Source organism: Amphiura filiformis, chromosome 9 (assembly GCF_039555335.1).
Source record: "Amphiura filiformis chromosome 9, Afil_fr2py, whole genome shotgun sequence".
NCBI lineage: Eukaryota > Metazoa > Echinodermata > Ophiuroidea > Amphilepidida > Amphiuridae > Amphiura > Amphiura filiformis.
The window spans coordinates 24,236,150-24,254,901 of record NC_092636.1 but is presented as its reverse complement, the minus strand read 5'-3'; the positions used below and the strand labels follow the sequence as shown (position 1 = coordinate 24,254,901).

The window sequence follows — 18,752 nt, the reverse complement described above, 5'->3', positions numbered from 1 at the left end:
ATATACGTGCTCGCCTGGTCAATACATCATGAATACACGCAAAGTCTTGAACACAGACTAGTACTTGCACATGCGCAAAGCGTGTGAGAATTTTAGGGGAGTAGGTCGAGATTCAGTTTATTGCGGGAATTTTGCTAGATGAATCTTTTTGATGAAAGTCAATCTTTGACAAGATGTAACTTTACTATGGAAAGTGCTATGAAAAAAAGGTTTTCAGTTTTGGCTTTCTTTACTCAAGGGCTTTAATTTGATATATAAAATGATGCAGTTTGATGGCAAATTTGAATTCACCTGGCATACCTACTTACTACAACCGGAGGCTGAGACTTTTGAATGAACGCAGGTTTCAACAGCTGCACTCGATCCAACCGCGATCGTATATCGCGTATTTCAAACTACAACGCGAACGCACGACCTTGGATACAGTGCTAACCAATCACGAGTGCATTCCCAGACAAACGAGCACCTAGACCAGTGACTTCTCTAATTCTGTGGGCTTCACCTACTGCCCTGGTTAGGGATGGGCACTCATAGGTCTAGGTGGTATGTCTATGAGTGCGTTGGCATGGTTGGATTCACTTCCGCGATACTCACACACAATCGCACACGCTGGCGTATATCGCGCAGTGTACGCAAAAATTCGTCACGCTATTGAAAGTTCATTCAATTGGAATTCCCTCAGCCGAATTCCTACTGAAGACATAAATCATCTACACATGTCAGATGTATATATTGTATTAGCAAATATCCACAAAAGCATTTGTCATATTTTATGCCATATATTATATCCTTAAAACTAACCGGTGGATTTGCGAACAATTTGTCGACATAAATGACGTTATTTTTAGTAATATGCAGACGAATGGCCAAATTACCTGTTGTGATAAATTTATCTGTACAAATTGTCGCACTCTGAGTGACATATGGTACGGTATATTTGCAACCCTGCTGTGGATATGTGAACAATTTGTCGACATAAATGACGCTTGCGGAGAAATTATTAGAAAAAAAGGGTTTTTTGCCTAGGCCTGTCCTAGGCCTATGCTAGGTATGATCATCAAATTTCGAAGTAGCCTTTTAGTACTTTTTTTTGGTCCTGGTGACAACCCTGCAAGTAGGATATTTCACATTGAAATTGTTTTGTTTAGAAAGGTGATTATTTAACTTGGGCAAATGTATTTTTCCCAATTCTGTGACCATCATTGATGGTACCTTACAATGAATACCTGTACAAAAAAGCAAGTACCCATTATGCAACATTTTTCAGCACAGCAATCAATTTTACAGAAAAGAGATTTTATTTGAAAAATCTTACTATCACTGTATGATAACTTCTGCTGTATAAAGGTGTACCAATTGACACTTTTTGACTTTCAACCTTAAGTTTCTGGTGTCCAAATTTCAATTTTTTTGTATTTCCTACACAGTTATTAAGTTATTTCTGTGGTCACAAGTTGGGAGTTGAAGGAGGCCCTCTATTATATATAAGCATCCGGGGCTCATGATACGTGATTATAGCCTAGTTTCCTTGTGTGTAGCCTCAGTACGAAGGCTACAGCATCAATGTATTGAAAAATGCAGGGTCCATCGATCATGTCAGTAAATGAATAGGGCCTAGGCCTATTTTGTTTTGGGACTGATTATTCGGACTACCACCCGGCATGCAGGTATTCCTACATTAAATACAACAGAATTATTACCATTGCAAGATGGCTTAAAGCTAGCATTTCAAGTATCTCTTATAAGCTAATAACAAATGGTGCCCGCTGGAATCTCTTGAGGCATTGTCTTTTTTAAAGACATTTCTTGTTTTAAAATGTTTGCCACGGTCAAAAAATGGATTTCCTTTAAACTTTCATATTTGATGCACCTTGACCTGAAACAAACACACATGAAATAAATTTGGGAAAAATATCCCCGTTGCCATGGTAACAGCCAAATTTTAATTTTATGCCTATTTTCACAATTTTTGCATTTTTCAGCAGTCAATTTGTCAAGTTTTGAAGCCAGTGTTACTAATATACACAATATATATATACTGTTTTCTTTTATAAGGTATGAATAGGTCAAACCTTAGATGCCGCATTGAAAGTATAAAAATAATCACCAGATGTCAGGGTGGGTTATACCATTTATTTGAAATAGGGGTGTGTTTCAATTTTATCAAAGTATGAAAATATACCAACTTTGTATAGCTCATAAACCATATGGTAGTGCTCCGATTTCAACATCGACCACAGCATGTTGAGATGATACATTGGTCTTGTGAAAAAGTTACATTTGAGCTTGGGGAAAACACATCTGTATATACAGTGTTGCCAGACATTTTCCTATTTTTCGAAATTCAACACAAATCTCACCTTAAGTTAAATGATGTGAAAATGAAACATCATCCTTTCAAGGAACATTTATTAGAAAGAGAGTTTTTATTCATATCAAATTTTATCAGTTATAATGGTCAGTGTTGTTCTAAACCACATGGGTGTTGCCATAATTGGGGTTTAATTGTGATTTGTGGATATTTTCAACTTTTTACAAGTCATAAAAATACCAAAATGCATTTCTATAATAAAGAAAGAAACATCGACCTCGTGATGTTGAGATGATACATTGGCCTTATGAAAAAGTTACTTTGATCTGGGGGGGTAAAACATCAGTTTATACAGTGTTGCCAGATATTTTCCTAATTTTTCAAAATTCAACACAAGTCTCGCCCTAAGTTAAAAGATATGAAAATGAAACTTCACCTTCATACGGAACATATTTTTTTAGAAAGAAAGTTAATTTCATATTCAATTTGATCATCTGGGATGGTCAGTGTTATTCTAAGCCATATGGGTGTTGCCATAGCTGGCGTTTAATATGACAATTTAGATATTTCCAGCTTTTTACAAGTCTTAAAAATAGTACACATCCTTAAAATTATTGTGGAATGAACGCAATATTAAGGTTAGAAATTAACCTAAGAACACTTAGTATGTGAATTTATATTCTAAATTTGAGTTCGGAAAATATTTCCTTCTATACAGTATTGCCAGATATTATCACATATATTCAAAATTCAACGTATGTTGAGCTTTTTCAGCCTTTTCAGCTATTTTTCAGTCTTAAAAATGCCAAAATACAATGGCATGCATTCCTAAAATAAAGATGTGAAAATGAAACATCGACCTCATCATGTTGAGATGATACATCGGTCTTATGAAAAATTTACATTTGAGCTTGGGGAAAAACGTCTGTTTATACAGTGTTGCCAGATATTTTCCTATTTTTTCGAAATTCAGCACTAGTTTCACCTTGGGTTGAAAATGAAAGTTTATTAGAAAGAAATTTACTTTCATATTAAATTTGATCAGTTGTATAAATGGTCAGTGTTGTTCCAAACCACATGGGTGTTGCCATAATTAGGGTTAAATAGCGAGATGTGGTTATTTTGAACTTTTTACAAGTTTTAAAAATACCAAAATACCATGGTATGCATTCCTTAAAAAATATGTGAAAGTGAAACATCAACTTCACCATGTTGAAATGATACATATTTGGTCTTATGAAATATTTACACTTAAGCTTGGGGAAAACATATGTTTATACAGTGTTGCCAGATATTTTCCTATTTTTTTCGAAATTTAACACAAGTCTCACCTTAAGTTAAATGATGCGAAAATGAAACTTCACCTTCACAAGGAAAGTTTATTAAAATGAAATTTACTTTCATATTAAATTTGATCAGTTGTATATATAAATGGTCAGTGTTGTTCCAAACCACATGGGTGTTGCCATAATTAGGGTTTAATAGTGAGATGTGGATATTTTTAAAAGTCATAAGGGTTCAAATAGCGACGTTTTCACATGTTTTTGTGGACCTGAGAGCACATCAGACATATATTGAAATTTGCGATATAATACAAATTTTATGGCAAATTATTAAAATTGACAATTTTGAAATTTAACAGATCTCAAAAGTACCTAAATTGTATAAATCTAGTGATATGTACTTAAAGTGTATGTAGCTGGAATGAAAAGCCGTCCATATGAAAATTTGACCTTTTCAGTATTGAAGATATAGATTTTTTCACCAAAACACCTAAAAATGTAGGTCTTTTGGGAAAAATCTATATCTTCACTATGAAAGGTCAAATATTTCAATTAACATTAATTAATTGATTAGTGGTCGGCTTTTCATCCCAGCTACATACACTTAAGTACACATCATTAGATTTTTAAGTTAACTTTGAGGACTGTAATATGTCAAAAAATAAAAAAAAATTCAATATACATAATTTATCCTAAAATTTTTATTGTATTGCGAATTAAAAAAAAAAATCAAAATTATTTTATATAAGGACATTCCTCGTATTTGGTATGTCTGATGTGCTCTCAGGTCCGACAAAAATACTGTGCAAAGGTGGGTGACCAACCCTTAAAATACAACACAGAAAACATCAAACATGTATACTTTAAAATATACATAAAAGCCATAATTTTTTTACCAATATACACATACTAGCTCATACTAGCCAGGCTAAAATAAATTAAAATAACATAAGATTGTTACATTGCAAAAAGATGCATATAAGAGTAAGATAATGTTTAAATTACGCCTACCCCATATTATTAAAGCCCACATCCCAACTATACTTGCAAAACTATATAGATCCAGCAAATGTCTCGAAAGATATGAGAATAGTCAAAGACAATAATGCACAGAACATTTTCACAGCCAGACAAATTAATGTCCAGTTACTTTTCCCGGGAGGAGCTCGCAGGAGAGTCTAAAGTATGACATTTAAAGTCATGCTGAAGAAGAACTGACCATTGAAATGTTGCATGATATTGTTGCTAATTCTCTGTCATTCAAGCATCCCCAATTAATGTTGATAAAAGTTGTCTGAGGAAATATCCGTATCAAGTAGAAAAGGGGGGAGGTACCTTTTTGGTATGTCGATTGGTGGGTTTGCAGTGGAGACAATACGCCAAATTGGGTGCATTAAAGGTAAAAGTGCCCATAAAAGCGCCTAATTAGGACAAATTTGTGTGCTTTTTGGGTGTTTTTTTGTGAAAAATTAGAATACTATAGCTATAACTTTAATAAGGTGTCATTTTAAAATTGAAAATGTATCCACATTTCACTATTAACTCCATTTATAGTGGCATCATCCATGTGGTTTATTCATGGCAGCGATTTAAACAATAATAAATCCTAAAGTGAGACATACGTTGAATTTTGAATATATGTGATAATAACTGGCAATACTGTACAGAAGGAAATATTTTCCGAACTCAAATTTAAAATTTAAATTCACATACTAAGTGTTCTTAGGGTAATTTTTAACCTTAATATTGTGTTCATTCCACAATAAATTTAAGGATGTGTACTATTTTTAAGACTTGTAAAAAGCTGGAAATATCTAAATTGTCATATTAAACACCAGCTATGGCAACACCCATATGGCTTAGAATAACACTGACCATCCCAGATGATCAAATTGAATATGAAATTAACTTTCTTTCTAAAAAGATATGTTCCGTATGAAGGTGAAGTTTCATTTTCATATCTTTTAACTTAGGTCGAGACTTGTGTTGAATTTTGAAAAAATAGGAAAATATCTGGCAACACTGTATAAACTGATGTTTTACCCCCCCCCCCCGATCAAAATAACTTTTTCATAAGGCCAATGTATCATCTCAACATGACGAGGTCGATGTTTCCTTCTTTATTATAGAAATGCATTTTGGTATTTTTATGACTTGTAAAAAGTTGAAAATATCCACACCTCACAATTAAACCCCAATTATGGCAACACCCATGTGGTTTATCTGGCAACACTGTATAAACTGATGTCTTACCCCGCCCCCAGATCAAAATAACTTTTCATAAGGCCAATATATCATCTCAACATGAAGAGGTCGATGTTTCTTTCTTTATTATAGAAACTAGCGGGACACCCGCGCTACGCGCGGGTCCCCGTACGACGCGCACGGGCTAGCTTGACAACTGACTTGTTTACCCAGCATAGCAACGTACCACATTTTCACTGATTTTGAGGCCAATTCTTGACCGTTTTCAACCAAATAAAGTTTAAACACGTTCCCGTATATTCATCGATCTCCCGTATGAATTTGGCGACATTTGGATCGAAACTGACGGAGCCTTTCCATGATACATACATAGATAGATAGATAGATACAACATTTCCCTATTTATAGTAAGATGCATTTTGGTATTTTTATGACTTGTAAAAAGTTGAAAATATCCATAAATCACAATTAAACCCCAATTATGGCAACACCCATGTGGTTTAGAACAACACTGACCATTATAACTGATCAAATTTGATATGAATAAAAACTCTCTTTCTAATACTAAGTAAATGTTCCTTGAAAGGATGATGTTTCATTTTCACATCATTTAACTTAAGGTGAGATTTGTGTTGAATTTCGAAAAATAGGAAAATGTCTGGCAACACTGTATATACAGATGTGTTTTCCCCAAGCTCAAATGTAACTTTTTCATAAGACCAATGTATCATCTCAACATGCTGTGGTCGATGTTGAAATCGGAACACTACCATATGGTTTATGAGCTATACAAAGTGGGTATATTTTCATACTTTGAAAAAATTGAAAAACACCCCTATTTCAAATAAATGGTATAACCCACCCTGACATCTGGTGATTATTTTTATACTTTCATTGCGGCATCTAAGGTTTGACCTATTCATACCTTATAAAGAAAATATATATATATATTGTGTATATTAGTAACACTGGCTTCAAATCTTGAAAATTTGACTGCTAAAAAATGCAAAAATTGTGAAAATAGGCCTAAAATTGAAATTTGCCTGTTACCATGGCAACGGGGATATTTTTCCGAAATTTATCCCATGTGTGTTAGTTTGAGGTCAAGGTCCATCAAATATGAAAGTATAAAGAAAATCTATTTTTGACCGTGGCAACACTATTCTCAAAAATAACAGATAGTTCCTCTTAAAAACGAATGACACAGTATATACGCACGTATATTTAGCGAAAAATGCGATGGGCGCAGTAACTACGCATGCAATGAAGTGCGTAATTATTTCTTTTCATACACGGACGCACACAATTTTGAAATGCGAAAAACAAATGCACGCATGTTTAGCGAAAAACGCAATAGGCGCATCATATACGCATGTAATGAAGTGTGCAATTTATTTCTTTAAAATGCGGAAGGCGCAGTAGGCGTAGCAACTACGCAAGTAATGAAGTGCGCAATTTATTTGTTCTTTGCGCGGCTTGGTGGTTTCCGACCGTGTCGGCATTTTGAATGCAACCTATGCATTGAAGAGAAATTAGAAATACTGCGTGCGAAAGGACCTAACACCCTCAATAAAACCGAACTCATCTCAAAATGCCGACACGGTCGGAAACCACCAAGCCGCGCAAAGAAAAAATAAATTGCGCACTTCATTACATGCGTAGTTGCTACGCCTACTGCGCCTTCCGCATTTTAAAGAAATAAATTGCATACTTCATTCGTACGAAAGTTGTTCAGAGAAACTTAATCTGGGAGCAATATGTTACTTCCAAATTTGTGTACACTTTTCACACGAATTTATCTCATTCAATATTCATATTTGATTATTTGCAGATAAACACACGACTTTGAACATGTGTTCAAGCATTTTACACCAACCTCCCTCCCCATGTCACAAAGAAATTTACGCCACTGCTGTTTCCACCCCCCCCCCCCTCCCCCGTGCACACACCTATGAAATCATGCACCGTCATCGATCGCTCGGATCAACAGGGGCGTGCGTTCATTTTACCCCCTGGGTCGGTAACGGCTCTCGGCGGCACTGGCTATGTAATCCTGTTTGGGCGGGGAAAAAAACACAATTTTTGGTCCACTTTGCCCTGGTCTCACCCTATTCCATTTCGCCACCCCCAAAAAACCTTGCATAGAGTCTTTTAAAGGAAATATGCCCAAAATTTAACGGGACTGATGATATAATCAATATTCTGACTCTCTGAACGCCGATTTGCTTACTTTTTCATCACTTTAAGGGATCCAAAATGAGCGTTTATTGGGTTTCGATAGTATTTTTTGTGGGACATGAGAGCACATCAGACATATCGAATTGCATTCCTAATACGAAGAATGTCTTTCTGATATCAAATAATTTTCATTTTTTTAAATCACAATATAATACAAATTTTATGACAAATTATAAAAATTTGATATTTTTCAAATTTTTGATATATAACAGTCCTCAAAGTAAATTATATAAATCTAATGATATATTCTTAATGTGTATGTAGCAGGAGGGAAGAGCCGACGGTCAATTGAAAATTTTGACCTTTCATATTGAAGATATGGATTTTTTCCCAAAAAGACCTAATTTTTTTTTGGTGTTTTGGGAAAAAAATTCATATCTTCAATATGAAAGGTCAAAATTTTCAATTGATCGTCGGCTTTTCATCCCTGCTACATACACTTTTAGTATAAATCATCAGATTTATAAAGTTTACTTCAAGTACTGTTAAATATCAAAAATATCAATTTTAATGATTTGCCATAAAATGTGTATTAAATTGCGAATTTCAAAAATCAAAATTATTTGATATCAGAATGACATTCTTCGTATTCAGAATGCAATTCGATATGTCTGATGTGCTCTAATGTCCCAAAATAAATACTGTCCAAACGTTCATACCCCAGCCCTTAATGAACTTTTAACAATCTGAATTAGAAAATTAATAAGTCATATTTTCACCTCAAAAGTGCTTTAAAATCATTAATTGACTTCTTAAACAGGAAGGCCCGTCTGGTCAGTTCTCCACAGAAGAACTGACAATACACTTGTTACTTAGATAACAGACAGAACAAAATTTACATGGATAAATTTTAACCTGAACTATAAATTCCCCAAGGAACTTGAACCAAAAGTGGGGCTTGATTCAGTCTGTTAAATCGGAATCTTACACATGCAGATATAATTTAGAAATTATAATGGCATATTATGGATATTTTAGATAATTTGGATATTTATGGTAATTTGGATATGGCTAATATTATTATGGCCAATTAGGAACATTTCTGGTAATTTGGATAATATTAAGGATATATGCATACTTTAAATTGGGATATTATGGCTAATTTGGATATTATTGTGGCTAATTAGGCCAAACACACATGGCAATCTATTTCTGTGTTGAGTGGGGGGGGGGGCGACAGGGAGCAATTTTTGGTACACTGTTTGGAAATTTCACCAACTGGGGCTCATAATTATTGCACAGCCCCTTAATTATGCTCAGTTTTCATAAATTATAATTAAATATCCCCAATCAACACTTCATTCTTACCTTTGGACCTACTCATTTATTTACAATTAGGCTCAATTGTTAATTGTTCAAAATGTCGTATAAATTCACTGCATCTCAATGGTCACATCAAATAAAGAAAAGAGACCCTAAGCAAAGAAAGTGTCATAATGACCCCTAAAGCCTCTTTGCTTTTAGCGAGCATAGACATGTTAAGGTATCATTGGCGAACTATACGGTATTCTTTTTGCTTTTTACGGTCCCATTAAGGTCTCTTTCTTTGCTTTTTACGAAACCATTAAATTGCTCTATTTGGTGTGAATTCTAGAGTGTTTGGTTAAGTTACCTTTTTGTGCAAAACATTTCTGACAATGTTCACACTGATATGGTTTCTCTTTAGTGTGAATTCTAGTGTGTAGTTTGAGGTTACCTTTCTGTGTAAAACATTTCTGACAATGTTCACATTGATATGGTTTCTCTTTGGTGTGAGTTCTAGTGTGTCGTGTAAGGTTACCTTTCAACGTAAAACATTTCTGGCAATGTTCACATTGATATGGTTTCTCTTTGTGTATTCGAATGTGTCGTGTAAGGTCACCTTTTAACGTAAAACATTTATCACAATATTCACACTGATATGGGTTCTCTTTGGTGTGAATTCTGATGATGTGTCGTGTAAGGTCAACTTTATAAGTAAAACGTTTCTGACAATGTTCACATTGATATGGTTTCTCTTTGGTGTGAATTCTAGTATGTTGTGTGAGGTGACTTTTTTTTGTAAAACATTTCTGACAATATTCACATTGATATGTGTTCTCATTGGTGTGAATAATAGTGTGTTGTTTAAGAACATCTTTCCGTGCAAAATATTTCTGACAATATTCACATTGATATGGTTTCTCTTTGGTGTGAATTCTAATGTGTTTTGTAAGCTTACTCTTCCAATTAAAACATTTCTGACAATGTTCACATCGAAATTGTTTCTCTTCAGTGTGTGTTCCAGTGTGTCGTGTAAGGTTACCTTTTAGCGCAAAACATTTCTGACAATGTTCACATTGATATGGTTTCTCTTTGGTGTGAAATCTGATGTGTCGTGTAAGGTCAACTTTCTGCATAAAACATTTATGGCAATGTTCACATTGATACGGCTTCTCTTTGGTATGAATAAGATGGATGTGTTTTGTAAGGTTACTTCTCCAATTAAAACATTTCTGACAATGTTCACATTGATATGGTTTCTCTTCAGTGTGAATTCTGATGTGTTGTGTAAGGTCACCCTTCCGTTTAAAACATTTCTGACAATGTTCACATTGATATGGTCTCTCCTTGACGTAATTTTTGGTAGGATCACTGAACTTTCTTCCATAGGCGAATACTTCCTTGCAATAAACACCCTGAAAGTCGGTGTAACTTAGTTTGTTCATGTCCGTGAGCATTCTGATCTGGTCATGCAGGTAGCCACAGCTTGTAGAATATCTTGGACTTGGACGATATTCACATTGATACGCTTTTCATTTTAACCTGAGCCTGGGTATATTTCATCTTATGTCTATCAACATGCCTCTTTCTTCTGTCAAAAGAAGTCAGACGAAGACCACAAAATGCACAAGACAACGGAAGCAATAATTTCTTGACTTTCATTGTTGCTACAAACAGGGCTACAGATGAGAAATGTGACAACTAGTTTTTCTTTTCTTCAAGTTTGCTTTAGAACATAGCAGAGTCTGTGGATGTGGAAAATCTTTCAATTTGGTGCACATACATTCTAAAATTGCATTGTGAAAAAAAAGGAAAATTGTCTTCATTTATTGAGCAAATCTGAATAAGTAACTATATTTTACAAATATTCAGTTGCAAAGAATTTGAATGATTGTCTTCTGTAGCAGTATACTGTATTTTCCCAGGATTTAACTTGTCCTCGAGGACCTATTGTTAAAGTCACCTTGCATAACACATGACAAGTCATCGGTGTCTGAAATGCAAAATAATAATAAACAAATTTTAATACAATTTCATTAGTGAATGCTGTTGAGCTATGGGGGTAAGTACATAAAATTGTAAATGTCTTTCAGAGGAGTTGCTTGTAATTAAGATTCAGTGCAGTGCACAACTAAAGGACCCCTGGACTTCTGGTGTGCGACACAGGCATCATAAGACATTGTTACATGTAATAGCTATACACCCGGAGGCTTTTTCACTCACTACTAATCTCTTTTTCAGTAAAAAAGTAAGTTTTCATATTATTCATATATTTATCAATTTGTCATTTTTATTTGCCATATTATTCTAAATGACACAGATAAAGGTAATGAGCTGACCCAGATGAAGTACGTTGTAATAGGAGTCCTGTCATCTTGAGTTGACTCAGTTCAGTTTCAGCCTCCCCAAATGGTATACAATTATTAACTGTCTATGAGTGTGATGGTCGAAATATAATCACGATTGATTATATTTCGACCATATTACACGAATTTAAGACAGTTTATATTTGTTTTATATCACTCATTACATAAAAAATACTATATACTTAAAAATACTATTTCAGATAGGGAATACATTTTTTCATCAACATAACACCATGTTTTGCTGCTAAATCGGCTAGTCTAAGAGTCAGCGCGCGGCTTAGCGCAGGCGCACTCCGGCGCAGCACTGCGATGGTAAAAACTATGATCACACGGAGAGGATGGTAGTAAAAAGATGATAAATGGCAATGAACTGTCTAGAATTTATGTACATGTATGAGTGATATAAAGAGTTTTATTACATTGTAAATATAGCCACCTGCCCCGGGCACCACCATAGAAGAACTCCTGGATAGTGTTCAGAAATGCGCATGTTCTTAAATTCCCGATATTGAATAAGAAACTATTTGGCTAAATGAGCTTAAGAAATGAATTTGATTTCATTTACTATACCGGTACATGTATCTTGTGCAAGCCATGCATATAGCCAACGCCATACGAAAACAGAATATCTTTAACAGCTAGCACTTGCCCAAGTTGATTTACCATTTTCATCAAGTCTGAGAAGTGATAAGCATCTTATATGCAATTTTTGGATATCTATGATCGGGAAGTCGCAAAATCCTCAGCCAATATTTTATAAATCGATCTGATTATTTGACAAGTGTATAAAGATGATCTACCACACTCACCCAGCATAGTGTTTGTGGAGTGAGCTTTGGAGAAAATACTGGGCTAATTTTTCAATATATGTCCTAACAATTACAATGGGTTACATGTACTATGCTTCAAAACTCTTTGTGAAATCCACCACAGCATAATAATACAAAATTTATACAAACAAGCATTCTTGTTCTATATACCATCGATTTTAATACAGGTAACATAATAATTATTTACGTTCAAGATTTTTATATCACTGGAAACCTATGGCTACATAATGTTTATGTACATTACAAAATATTTCTTGCAGATTAATTCGTTTTGCAAAGATATCGTGAAATTTGAATTTCGTTCTGGTGCACCAGAACGAAATTACAACGCATTGTCTATGGAGCAGTGTAATACACATTATCATGCGTAACTCGCGAACGCAGAATCGGAATCAACTGAAATGTTGGGAATAGGCTTTTTTCATGGATATGTACTGAAAAATGTCATAAAAAGAGGGTGCTAGGATCACGAAATACTCCTTTAAGTGTGTACTAAGTAAATAATTTAAAAGAATCAAGATGAATTCTCACAATTTCTGTCTGACAACTATCGTACAAAAACAATAAAGCTTCTCATGCAATGCTATGAATTTTCATGCGATATTCAATTTACATGTGCTATTTTACAGCACACCAATATTAGGTTTGCTCTTTGGTGTGAATTCTGATTTGTTGTGTGTACGGTTCTGTTTCAACTTTCTGGCAATGTTCACTACTAGTATGATATGATTTCTCTTTGTTGTGAGTTCACCTTTCTGTGTAAAACATTTCTGACAATGTTTCACATCGATCTGTGTTCTCTTTGGTGTGAATTACATGAATGTGTTGTGACATCTTGCCGTGCAAAATACTTCTGATGACAATGTTTACACTGATATATGGCTTACCTTTAGTGTGAATTATGTGTCGTGTAAGGTTATTGTTTTGCGTAAACCATTTTTAACAATGTTCACATTAATATAGTTTCCCTTTGGTGTGCATTCTGATGAGTTGTGTAAGGTCACCTTTTAGCTTCAGTTTTGACAAAATTCACATTGGTATGGTTTGAATTTTGGTGTGTCGTGTAAGATTACATTCCAACGTAAAATATTTCTGACAATGTTCACATTAATATGGTTTCTCTTTGTGTATACATTCTAATGTATTGTGTAAAGTCACCTTTTAACGTAAAACATTTATCACAATATTCACACTAATATGGTTTCTCTTTGGTGTGAATTCTGATGTGTCGTGTAAGGTCACCTTTAGAACTAAAACATTTCTGACAATGTTCACATTGATATGGTTTCTCTTTGGTGTGAATTCTTGTGTGTTGTGTGAGGACACCTTTTTGTGTAAAACATTTCTGACAATGTTTACATTGATATGATTTCTCTTTGGTGTGAATTCTATTGTGTACTTTGAGGCTATCTTTCTGCGTAAAACATTTCTGACAATGTTCACATTGATATGGTTTCTCTTTGGTGTGAGTTCGGATGTGTCGTGTAAGTTCACCTTTCGTCGTAAAACATTTATCGCAATGTTCACATTGATATGGTTTCTCTTCAGTGTGAATTCTATTGTGTACTTTGAGGCTACCTTTCTGCGTAAAACATTTCTGACAATGTTCACATTGATATGGTTTCTCTTTGGTGTGAGTTCTGATGTGTCGTGTAAGTTCACCTTTCGTCATAAAACATTTATCGCAATGTTCACATTGATATGGTTTCTCTTTGTGTATTCTAATGTGTTGTGTAAGGTCACCTATAAACGTAAAACATTTATCACAATATTCACATTGATATGATTTCTCTTTGGTGTGAATTCTAGTGTGTTGTGTGAGGACACATTTTTGTGTAAAACATTTCTGACAATGTTCACATTGATATGTGTTCTCATTGGTGTGAATTCTAGTGTGTTGTTTAAGAACATCTTTCCGTGCAAAATATTTCTGACAATATTCACATTGATATGGTTTCTCTTTGGTGTGAATTGTAATGTGTTGTGTAAGGTGAACTTTCTGCTTGAAACATTTATGGCAATGTTCACATTGATACGGCCTCTCTTTGGTATGAATTAGATGGATGTGTTTTGTAAGCTTACACTTCCAATTAAAACATTTCTGACAATGTTCACATCGATATTGTTTCTCTTTAGTGTGTGTTCCAGTGTGTTGTGTAAGGCTACCTTTTAGCGCAAAACATTTCTGACAATGTTCACATTGATATGGTTTCTCTTTGGTGTGAATTCTAGTGTGTCGTTTAAGGTCACCTTTTAGCGCAAAACATTTCTGACAATGTTCACATTGATATGGTTTCTCTTTGGTGTGAATTCTGATGTGTCGGGTAAGGACAACTTTCTGCGTAAAACATTTCTGACAATGTTCACATTGATATGGTTTCTCTTCAGTGTGAATTCTGATGTGTCGTGTAAGGTCACCCTTCCGTTTAAAACATTTCTGACAATGTTCACATTGATTTGGCTTCTCCTTGGCGTGATTTATGGTATGATCACTGAAGTTCCTTCCACAGGCGAATCCTTTCTTGCAATAAACACTCTGAAAGTTGGTGTTACTTAGTTTGTTCATGTCTGTGAGCATTCTGATCTGATCATGCAGGTAGCAACAACTTGTAGAATGTCTTGAGCGATATTCACATTGATACGATTTCTTTTTAACCAGCGCATGTGTATATTTCATCTTATGTCTATCAACATGCCTCTTTCTTCTGTCAAAAGAGGTCAGACGAAGACCACAAAATGTATAAGACAACGGAAGCAATAATTTCTTGACTTTCATAGTTCCTACAGACCAGGACTACAGATGAGAAATGACAACTAGTTTTATTTCCTTCAAGTTTGTTTTAGAAGAAGCAGACTTTGTGGACAATCTTTCCAATTGCTGCCAATTGTAATAGTATTGCATTTATTGAATTGGAAGCAAATCCGAATGTGTAACTATTTGACAAATATTCAGTTGTAAAGAATGATCGTCTTCTGTAGCATTAGACTGTATATTCCAAAGGTGGTTTACAACTCAATAAAGATTTAACTTGTCCTCGAGGGCCTATTATTACAGTCACCTTGTATAATGCATGACAAGTCATCAGTGTCTGAAATGCAAAATAATTTTTAAAAAAGTTTAAATACAATTTTACATGTACGAGTGAATGCTGTTGAACTTGGGTGTAAACATAAAAAGTACATAATATGGTCAATGTCTTTCAGAAGACTTGCTTGTACCGTATTCATTCCAATAAGCGCCCATGCCCCAATAAGCGCCCACCCAGGGTATTTCCAATTTGCTAAAGGGTACCATTAATGTTGAAGTGACAGATAGACGTCGATACAGTGAAATAGCTGGAGGACTACAAGTCCTGTGTAAACTTGCAATACATTTTCTGCATCAAAAAAAACCTACTAGAAAGTCTCAGGACCCTTTTATAACCTACGTCAATTTGTCTCTAATAAACGCCCATTACGAAAAAAAAAAAAAAATTAGGTAAACCAGGTAAAAAATAAGCGCCCACAAAAATGATTTTGTTAAGCGCCTGGGCGCTTATTGGAATGAATCTGTAATTAAGATTTATAAATACAGGTCTCAAACTGTGGAGTGGAAGTGGAACTACTTTTGATGTAAACAAAACTTCATCTTTTGGGCACCAAAATTGTGGCTGAATTACCTGTGGAAATTCTTATCCGTTTGAATAAATTGGGATATGAAAAATAAAGAAATCATCTTGCAAACGGTCAAAAAATCTTTGAATTTATATCACTCATCTACTTGTCTTCTTGGTCGAGTCTAGCCTTTCAACAAGGCTCTGCCTGGACCACCGTAGTGGGAGCGCCACCTATAATATTCCACTGAAGGATCGCGAGGTCTTTGACAAAGACTAGGTCGAGTCAGTAATCTGAGGCTGGCAGGTAAGCATCATTAATTGATCTCGTACACTGTTATGTAATGTGTTGTTTAGTACTGTTTACCCTAGACGTTCACTTTTCGTATCTCTTTCCTTGTTGGAAAGGTATAACGTTGAGGAGATAGGAACATGTACCGTACCGAACATCCGGGACCTAGTCATTGTTAAAAGCTGTGTTTATACCCATGGGTTACTCATCATCAGACTGAATCATTGTCGTTAACAGCACAAATTATGTGTGCAATTCTAGAGAACGTTGACTGACAGAGGGTGTCAATAGCTGTCAATATAGGCCTATGTGGCGCTTTTGAAAAACAGTTAATCATGCGCATGCTCAGCAGGCAAATACGACGGTGATTTAGTACACTGATCATGCGTGCGATTCAGGTTTCTGCAAAAGCGATTGAGTATAAATGCATCTTTGAAATGACCGCGATTGTGTGTTCTCAAGTGGGTAAAATTAGTGACCTGACACCCATTTGTATTGCTTGGTTCGATCAAGCATTGAAATGCTTTCATTTTTTGTACTAAAACGTTCAAGCATTCCAAACAAATTTTTCAATGTAAGTGCCTCTGGCCCTAGTGGAAGTAAAAACGGATACTATGGCCAGAGTTCTAGGGCTAGTTTACCCTGACTGCTATATAAGTACCAGACTTGAGTCCTGTTTATCAGGGACAGTCTGTGTAGCTCAATGGTTATATCGCTCACCCTGCAACTTACAGGGACAGTCTGTGCAGCTCAATGGTTAGACCGCTCACCCTGCAATAAACAGGGACTGTCTGTGTAGCTCAATGGTTAGACCGCTTACCCTGCAATAAACACTCTGAAAGTGCCCCGAATTAGCCTTGCAATTCAGCATCAATTCTGCGCCCCCCCAAGCGATGAATGTCAAAATATTCATGTGCTCTGCGCGCAGAAGTAACTATCATGTGCAAATTCGAAGCTAGAGTTCCCCAAAGCAACGCGTTGCTTTCGCCTTCTGAAAGCAACCCGTTGCTTTCGCAAACAACACGTTGTTGTCAAAGTTTACGTCTTGTGGCGACAACCAATCACAGCGACTCTTACAGGATACACACAAGCATACAAGAAACTCTAGATAAGCTGATATATTGTTCTCATAATATCTGTGAAATTTTACGCCTGAAATGGATTTCGTTTTATGATATGAACAAATTAATATTGTTGCTCATGGAATTTCTCAGACTGAGCATTTTTTAGGTCTATAATTGAGTGTACAATACACGCAAAACACAAAACATGTAACAGCTAGTAGGCCTACCACTAAGGCGGGATGGACATAACCAACAGCTCTTCAAAGCGCCGATATGATTGGCTAATCAAAAACTCGGCTTGGGCGCCCCTGAATTGAGTATGTAAGCAATGCGTTGCTTGTTGCTTGTGAAAGCAACGCGTTGATAAAAGCTCTATTTCTAGGCCTATTGGCTGGCTTAGGCTTAGCAACGTGTTGCTTTCGAAGGCAACGCGGCTTTGGCGAAAGCAACGCGTTGTCGCAATACGTAATGGGGCTTTTTGCTTGCCATACGCACTGAACCGTTTTGCGCGCACTAGCATGGCTAGCCAACGTGCAAAGAACGACACCGAGCATTCATGCTTGCTTTTTGGTAGCTCGTTCACGTAGCGGTTTCGTTGTCCCACTGGCCTACAAACGTAGATTGCCTGGCGATTGGAGTGTTATCGTCAGAGCACCTCGGACTAGCTTTTTGGGATGTTGCAGAGCAATCTGAGTATTCCAACCTAGATCATCCTGAAGATGGACTCCCACGGTACAACTCGGTATAACTTTAATGTTAAATAAGTTTGATTATTTACAAAACACACATAAATTATAGGTGTGATATTCTACCTTTGTGCCGGATGTCCGAAATGTCATGCGTCGCGATATACATAGAATGTTAGCCTTGTGAGTTGTGACTTTAAAGCGGATAGACGTAGCCCGTACCCGTAAAGGGAGCACACCACTAAATAATCCCTGAATCTCTGAATAGTGACTCCCTCATTTCAAATCTTTAGTTTTGGTTTCTCTTTTGTTCAGAAACCAAAAATCAAGGGATTAAAAAGTAGAGCTGATCTGGTCTGCAATCATAACACTATTATGCTGGGAGGACACAGTATAGGGTATATAACCAGAAGTATACAATAGCCTATTGTGCTAACATAATTATTATCATGATTGATATCGGACTAATCTATCCCGCGGACGACAGTTTAATGCTCTCTGTCGAAGGTAGGTGGCATATTACACTCACGAGTTCTAGGCCTAGAAATCATATAATTATAGGCATACATGCGCGAATATTGAAGGATGGGGCGGGGTGGGGGATTTGTTTGTTTGTATGAAACATAAACGATGCATGGAGAT

General features: G+C 35.7%; 1 protein-coding gene across 1 annotated transcript; it reads right to left on the bottom strand.

Moving 5' to 3' along the window:
• Positions 1-12,970: 12,970 nt before the first annotated feature.
• LOC140160772 (uncharacterized) lies at positions 12,971-18,518 on the bottom strand. The gene is made up of 2 exons (XM_072184069.1): positions 18,237-18,518; positions 12,971-15,564 (listed from the first exon to the last, which is right to left on the bottom strand). Exon 2 carries the CDS (start codon positions 15,249-15,251, stop codon positions 13,668-13,670), a length of 1,584 nt encoding a protein of 527 aa, XP_072040170.1. The 5' UTR covers positions 15,252-15,564; positions 18,237-18,518; the 3' UTR covers positions 12,971-13,667.
• Between the last annotated feature and the right edge of the window lie 234 nt (positions 18,519-18,752).